Source organism: Sciurus carolinensis, chromosome 9 (genome assembly GCF_902686445.1).
Source record: "Sciurus carolinensis chromosome 9, mSciCar1.2, whole genome shotgun sequence".
In the NCBI taxonomy this organism is placed as follows: domain Eukaryota; kingdom Metazoa; phylum Chordata; class Mammalia; order Rodentia; family Sciuridae; genus Sciurus; species Sciurus carolinensis.
The window spans coordinates 94,543,073-94,551,536 of record NC_062221.1 but is presented as its reverse complement, the minus strand read 5'-3'; the positions used below and the strand labels follow the sequence as shown (position 1 = coordinate 94,551,536).

Below are 8,464 nucleotides of genomic sequence, written 5' to 3'. Positions count from 1 at the left end.
TACTGAATTAGCTTCTTAGGAATGCACTTAAACCTTCCTACTCAAGGTGAGTCCACTAATAGGCAGCACTTGGCAGCATTTTAGAAATGCAGCATGCCAGGCCCCACCAGGTTCTGTAGTTTAACAAAAGCCCCAGGTGATTCATATGCAAACTATGGTTTCACAAGAACTTCCTTGAAGCACCTCTCTTCCTGAGACTATGACATAAATACACTTGGGGCCAAGGGCAGAGTTGGGTCAGGAAACAAAAGTGACAAACAGGCTATTTTTTAATCATCCCTTCCCTAGGATGGCCTCATCTTTCTGTCTTAGTCTAACTTGAAATGCTTGGCACCTTCACTTAGGATACATTCCCCCTCAGGAAGCTCTCTCCTCACCACCTCACCTGGAGAGACTTTTGAAGATGTGCCATTGGTTCAACCAGGCATGGTTTAGTTTACACTGGAAATTCACAGACTTAGGGGAAACCTTGTGCTTTACTCACATGTAAAATATGCTTTTATTTAATCAGCATTGACTCAGCACTTTTTACCTACAAAGCACCCCATTACGGGATATGGAAATAATAAAAAATAAAAATGTTAACAATCCCTGTTCTCAAGGCAGGCAAATGAAGAAGGCATGTTTTGAGACACATTTGGGAGATAGTTGAAGGAAGAAGTCAAAAGGTTCTTACCATGGGGCAGTCTTACTATAATTTAGAGAAACCCCTAACTTGTCTCCTATCTACAGCCTGTGTGAGCCTGTTCTCCAAGTGGAACACCTTTCTTTCCTTTCCATTTCTCCATATTCTTGTCAGCCTTCAAGGCCAAATTAAAATGCCAGTTCCTCAATGAAATTTGCCCTCATCCCTCCAGCTAATATGATTTGGATTCTCCAGAACGCCATTGTCTCCTACCTTTAAAGCAATTGTGTGTAGTGAGGCCTTATGGAGGAGACAAGGGGCTATAGGGTTCCTTATTTTAGGCACTTTTCTTAGATACACCCTGGGATCTAAAATGCTGTGCCATGATCATTTTTGAGGAATGAGAAAAAATTAAAGCTAGTACATCCATTCTGTTAGTACTTTACTTTAGGAAATATACCATCCTTCAGAGAGGAGATGGGAAAGAATATTAAACATTGACTGGAATAGTTAGGAAGATTTAAGCCCCTACCCCCTTTAACATCTTTTTCTCTAATCAGTTTGGTTCTTTCTTCAGAAACAATGTCCTCCTTGATCAATCAGTAGCTATTAATCTCAGCTGGATGGAATTTCACCTTGTTGTAAGAAGGGGGCTGGCTACCTTCCTGTTAGTATTTAAGAAGTCCTCTACCTTAGTGGGTAGCACGTGTTATGGCTGGATTTCCCTAAAGCTGAGATGGAACGCAGGAGACGGACCCCCATTTCTGAAGAATGTAAATATACTATTAACCGCTTGGTGGCTTACCAGCTACACATCAGTGATGTCTATTTATCCATGGTTAGTATTTGGTCTTGAGCAACTGTTATGGAGGTTTTAGCTCTGATCTGGGTGACAATATATTTCCTATCTCCTCAGTAGTAGTCATAGCCATATTTGTGGTTTGATACTAGGCAAAACAGCAACTTTGTGACGAGGATGTTGCTGTTCTGTGGACCAATGATTTAGAACTGTGATTGCAAACTACGGACTATGATAAGGAGATATGATAGCTCCTTATCCTTAACTATGATAGCTCTTCCAGTGGGTTCCCAATATTATATAGACAGACAGAATAAACAACTTTACACCTATATGCTATTTAATAATTAATATGGATTTGTTAGGATTCATGCAATAGATTGGCTTTAATTTATATCAGACTCCAGTCAAGGATCTATGCAGTTAGTAGAAAAAAGTGCAAGTATGTAGGTTAACAAATTGACCTTTACAAAGTCCATAATATCAAATATTAGGCACTAGCATATTGGATTCTGGACAGCTGCAGTTTGAGATGACCTGGGCTCAGTGAGACCGTGAGGAATTTCTAGAAGTACAGAACAAATAGAACATCCACAAATGACCAAAGAAGACAACACTGAGATAGCAAAGTGCGTTGACTCAATTGGAATGAGTCCCAACTTAAAAATGAGCCTCTCTCACCCCAGGTCTCTGCCCATTCTCTCCTCTTTCCCAGGCCTGCTACTTCGTTGATGAGAAGGGAATGCCTCCTTTCGTCATGTTCTTCGAGGAAGAGGCGGAGATAAGGAGGCAGCAAGCAAAATACTTCCTAAGATTTCTAAGAAAACGTGAGGCTATGATCTGCCTTCCAGTTATAAAGGTGAATACAATTTTGCTATGATGACCTATCTGGGACCTTTGCCAGGTCCAGAAAATTAGTTGCTACCTACCTTGCTAGGTTAGTTATGTTCTTAAATGGGCTCCTTAGTAACTGAGCTTGAGGACAAGCAGTGCTAACACACCTTTTTGAATAAATTTTAGCCACTAAACATTTGTTTGGCTTTTCTCAACGACTTATCTGAAGTGTGCTCCTTGAATCTGCAGCACCAGCACTACCTGGAAATCCTGAGAAGTAGAAATTCAAGAGCCCCACTCCAGGGCTAGGGAATAGATTCCCTGTGGGTGGGGCCCAAAGAGCTGTCTTAACAGCTCTCCAGATGATCCTAACATTCTGTATAGTTGGAGAAGCATTACTTTGTGACTTCTTCCCAGAGCTATTTGCATCCCATATCATGTCAGGAATGTCATTCAGGCACAGGTTCAAGTATTGAATTTGACTGTTTCTCCAGTGTAAAACACTCCCCCTCCTCACGTCTCTGCTTGCAGCAGAGACTCCAAAGAAACAACCTGAACTTCTATTGGGGGTATTCCTTCCTTCTTCTCCTAAGGTTTTTTATTTATTTATGTTGTTGTTACTGTTTTAACTCTAGCTTTATAAAAAAAAGTAAATGCCTGATAATATAATCAAACCACTACAATAGAAATCCAAAATTAATAAACTAATGGCATGTCTGTCTGATGTACCCTTGATACCCTTGCTTTGTACCCCATGAAAATCACCTGAAAAATATCGTGAAAATTCTGATGTCGGTACTGCATCCCATATTGGTTAAGTCAGTGTCTGCAGTTGAGCCAGGCATCAGCATTTAAGATTCTCAGCTGATTCCCTTGTGCTACAAAATTTGCAAACCACTGGACTGTGCAATCTCATTAACTTTATCATGGTTCTATGCAAGAAGTAGACAGAATGTAACCTCACTTTGCTTGAGGTAGGACATTGATACCCATGTTCCTTTTTAATAGAGGCCGGATATAGATAACTGGGGAGGTGCCATACAAGCACTGACATCTGCTCTGCAAATGGAAAATATATTGAACGGGATCCTGGAAGACCTGAATACATTAGCTTCTGAGACTGGTGAAACTGAGGTAAGTGGTTAACTGAGCTCACTATCACTATTGCTTTTGTTTTGTTGCTGTTTCCATTCTGAATTTTTATTTGCTTCTGGGAAATGGGCCCAGGACAGTAGGTCTCACAATGTAGTTAATTCTCTCTGAGAAAGTACGGGAATGACTTCAAGGACTGCATTAGGGATGGGTAATGGATCCTGGAAAGGAAGAATGAAACTCAATACAGGATAGGAAAGTCTTAGCAAGAATACTTCCTCTGGGTGACTCAACAGAGTTGTGCTTCTGTTGCTGGCTTGTAAGTCTCCTTGAGCAGAAATGCTGAAGCTTACCGAGCACCAGAACCACTTGAAGAGCTTACTATAACCAGGTGCTGGGGACACCCTCAGAGCTTCTAATTTAGTTTTGCCTTGGGCCGGTCAAAGATCTGCATTTTTAACCAGTGCCTAGGTAATGATGCCACTGGCTAGGGCCACAGGTTGAGACTGATTGTCCACGATTGTGATAGCAGATGTCAATTGTTGTCTCTTGTACTAAAGACTTCTGTGAAGTTCTGGTTATTGGTGAACACTTTACTTCAAAATGGCAATTTCCTTTCACCAACTCCCTAGTTTCTCAGAAAGTCAAAGAAGAAAATATCCCCAGCTCTAGTTAGACACTAGGCTCAGCAAGGAGTTCTGAAGAGCTCTGAATGCCTGGGCCTTCTGCTAGACCACTTCAGTCTAAATCCTTGAAAATGGGCTCTGGGCAGCTACTCAGTCTCCAGATGATTCAAAGAAATGGGATTGAAAACCACTGCAGTCTGATTGTTCTTCAAGTAAGTTGTACATTTGATAGACCCTAACACTGAGAGCTAATGCTTATATGCACCTGGAGGTTTTGAGTAAGTCCTTTGATCTGTGCTCTGAGAATTTCAACATACTTATGAATTGAACAAATCATTTTTGAAATGCAGATCTTGATTTAGGAGATCTGGGGTAGAGCTTAAGATTCTGTATTTCTGACATGCTTTCAGGACCGCGGGTTTATGACCTATAGTTTGGGTAGTTTTTCTCATTGCAGACATGGTCCTTAATATGGTCCTTTCATGTTTTGTTTCTGTAGCTCAGACCCTTCCTGACGGAATTCCTAGATAAACAGAAAAGGAACATAGATTATCTGGAATGCCAAATTTCTTATCAGAATAAACTAGAAGAGGGGAAGCAGATGGAAAGCATGTCTGAAATGAGTGCTAAGACATCAGCATCAGGTGAAGAGACTTAACTTCTGAGGGCAGCACAGCAAGTCTTCCCCTTGTATTTTGTCTCAGACAACTATTTAATGGTCTTGATCACTTCCACTTGCCTGAAGGTGGTGTTCCTTTCTATTTTCCTAATTTTCATTGTATGAGAATAAACCTGTTTTGCATTAAAATGTGTAAAGTGTTTACTGCAGGGGGTTAGTTCCACCAGGTTTGGTTGGTGAGGACTTCCTTGAGGGACATTGGGTGCATTAGACTTCAGGAGGGTTTTTTTCCCCTCTTTTTTATTCTCCTCAATGGCTCCCCAAACACTCAGATCAAAGTCAGTATTTGGTAAATCAGCCAGTTCAAGAACACATTAAATCTCAGTAATGTTCTTCCTTGGAAAGTACAATAGTGTTTTCTTCCAATTAAATGCAAGGTAGAGTTTGAAATCAAGAGTTCTTGGTATAGAAAGGGTGACCTCACTGGAAAGGATGTAAAATGGATGGGCAGCTTCAACCCAGCTCCCTTTTCATAGCCCAAGGTAGATGTAGGCAATGGTGTTGTAGACAGACCACTAATTCACTACAGCTGAGTGTGTAGTTCCCACCCTTTTACTGAATGCCTGGGCCTTCTGCTAGACCACTTCAGTCTAAATCCTTGAAAATGGGTTCTGGGCAGCTACTCAGTCTCCAGATGATTCAAAGAATCGGGATTGAAAATCACTGCAGTCAGATTGTTCTTCAAGTAAGCTGTACATTTGGTATACCCTAACACTGAGAGCTAATGCTTATATGCACCTGGAGGTTTTGAGTAAGACCTGGGAACTACTTGGGTAATCACTTCCAGGAGCAAATGATGAGTATGCAAGCTTAGGTCAGACTTGTCAGGGCCTCATGTGACTAGTACTAACTGGGAAGGAACAGGTACTCATTGTGTCCTGCCTCCAAAACCTACTGGTCTCATGACCACGAGTGAGGTTTTACTTCTTTATTGCATCAGAATAATAATCCATAAATGAGATTAATGGTGCTTCATAAAGTTAACAAGATTAAACAAATATAATATCTAGAAGTCCTCTGCCCAGATTACAAATTTTTAGTTTATCTAATAGTAATGCCTCTTCGACTTGAAGAAAGATATACATAAACACTTCCAGGTCAATTGCAGTAACACAACTGTAGTCCCAACTACTCAGCAAGCTGAGGCAGAAGGATCACAAGTTTGAGGCCAGCCTCAGCAATTTAATGAAACATTGTCTCAAAATAAAGTAAAACATACTGTAGCTCAGTGGTAGAACACCCCTGGGTTCAATCCCCAGTATACTAAAAAAAAAGGAAAAATGTCTAGATACTTTTCATGATCATTTATAAAGTTTTTCTTATTTCATTATACATAATAATGGGATTCATTTAGACATAATTATACATGCATAGAATACAAATTGTATTTCTGTCCCCAGTTTCCTCTTTCCCTCTCCTCCTCCTCCCCTTATTCTCCTTCCTATACTCTACTGGTCTTCCTTCTAGTTTTTTAATTGGCCTATCATATATAATGGAGTTCCCTCTGGTAATTATATATGTACATAGCATAATTCTGTCAATTTTATTCTGTATCTTCTCCCTCCCCTATTGCTTCTCTTTCCCCATCAATCTCCTTTCTCTACTCCCTTGATCTTCAATCTATTTTCATGGGATCTGTCCTCCTACATCCTTTTTCCCCCTTATTTTGCACTAGATTCCACATATGAGAGAAAACATTTGACCCTTGATTGATTCTAGTTTTTCACTTAGCATGATGTTCTGCAGTTCCATCCAGTTACCAACAAATGCCATAATTTCGTTCTTTATGACTGAAAATTCCACTGTATATATACCATATTGTTTTTATTCATGCATTTGTTGACAGGCATCTGGGCAGGTTTCATAACTTGGCTATTATGAATTATGCTGCTATAAACATTGATGCAGCTATATCACTATAGTATGGTATATCACTATAGTATGGTGATTTTAGTTCTCTTGGATAAATACCTTTGAGTGGGATAACTGGGGCATATGTTGGTTCTTACAGTGATTTTAAGGGCATAATTTGTCCCTTACGTATCCAGGATGATTTTTAATTAGTAGTAGATAACTTAAGCCACTGATAGTGGGTCTCACAAGATTTATTCCTCCTGCCTGGATGCACTTATGAAGTTCAGTGGCTTGCCTCAGATCAGCTGTGCACACCAGTGTATTTTGTTCATCCACAACTGCATCTAGCAACTGTCTCACTGGGACATGATGTTGACTGGATCAGCCTGCCGACCTAAACCTGGCAGCTAAGACTCAATCCAGGAAAAGGTTGAGGGAAGAAAAGTCTTCAGCTTTTAGCCATAGTATAACCTGCCAGGAGGCCAAGTTAGAAAAGGAAGGAAGCATAAAAACTCACTCCAGGAGGGACGTTTGCCTCTTCTGGACCAATGATGGCAGTTGGCAGGGCCTGGTGATGATAAAGGGAACCTCATTATTGAAAAGGAACCTCTCTAACCCATCTACTGTGTTTCTTCTTTTTTTCTCCCAGAACTGAGAAACAGGCATGCAAGGCAAGCACTCTATCACTAAACTACATTCCCAGCTCTCTGACCCACGTGTCCATAAAAAACCCCTTTATTATTGCTCTGATTCTGCAACTATCCATAAAGTCAGAAAAGGTAAGCAGGAATGGGTCATTTTGAGTATTAGCTCACTCGTGAAGGATGATCCCGAGTAAATTGTGTACTGCCTATCAGGTTTCCATCCTTCCTTTTTTACTGCCCGCCCCCCAACACACATACTCCATGTAAGGGCCTCTCTTCTTTCCTGTGTTCCAGCATGGTCCCTGCCTTCCACCTATTATACAATGCCTGAGAAAGGCACTGATTAGTATCCACTGAATTCATCTTCCCAGTGCTTCACATTGTCCCCAAGCAAGTTACTTGTACTAGAGTCAGTATTTATCAGTGTGGAATAAGACATTCCTTCTCTAGGCAAGTTCATGAATCCCAAAGCCACCAGGAACAAATGAAAAGTTCACACTAACTTGTAAGACATAAGGCATAAGTTAGGGATCCTCCTCACTCAAGTTTTTTCCTAGTGACTCCATATACCATGGAAACAGAGTCCTTTATAATTTGTTTTCTCTATGACCCAACAGCCAAAACATTGACTAATCTTATAAAAAACTTACTAGGTACAATATTAGTATCAATTTTCAAACTCTACACGTTCTTCAGAATGCTTATGAATCCTATCCTTCCTCTGTCCCCCAAAGCCCTATAGGACATAACTGATTTTAGGTAAGCTGGTGGTAGATTAGTCTTCCTTTTAGAGGGAATTGAAAGCCTCCATTCCATCCTTCTGGTTAGCTTTACTGCACTCAAACAACACAAACATGCACATACCCACACATATACCCATAATTTCCACTGTTTTACCAAATGATACTTCTTTCACCAATTCCCAAATTTTGAAATAGTCTTAAGAAATGCACTATCAGAGTGACTCAGTTGCTCTTAGACCCAGAAACTCAGGCTAATTAGTAACAAACTATATTGCTAAGCATGTGTGTGCCTTAGCATGCTTCTGCTCAACTTAGAAATTCCATTGGAGTTTATGGGGGTAGTAAGATTTGGAAAGAGGGACAAAAACTTTAATTTTTGTCCTGGAATTTATATTTTTAAACTTGTAGAGTGTCAGAGGCAGGTGCTTACATAGGTCATTAAAAGAGCTATCATAAGCTATAAATAGACTAACCAAAGCAATTTAATGTGGTTGAATTTCTTTTCTTTAAGTGATTTTCTAATTAGATTCTTGCTGAGATACAGATACTACTCAAACATTTCGAGAGT

At 40.2% G+C, this 8,464-nt stretch overlaps 1 protein-coding gene across 1 annotated transcript; it reads left to right on the top strand.

Moving 5' to 3' along the window:
- The first annotated feature begins 1,361 nt into the window (after nucleotides 1-1,361).
- On the top strand, nucleotides 1,362-4,637 carry LOC124993687 (ferritin, heavy subunit-like). The gene is made up of 4 exons (XM_047565503.1): nucleotides 1,362-1,463; nucleotides 2,140-2,283; nucleotides 3,267-3,392; nucleotides 4,476-4,637. The coding sequence occupies exons 1-4, from the start codon at nucleotides 1,362-1,364 to the stop codon at nucleotides 4,632-4,634; spliced, it is 531 nt and encodes a 176-aa protein (XP_047421459.1). The 3' UTR covers nucleotides 4,635-4,637.
- The last annotated feature ends 3,827 nt before the right edge of the window (nucleotides 4,638-8,464 follow it).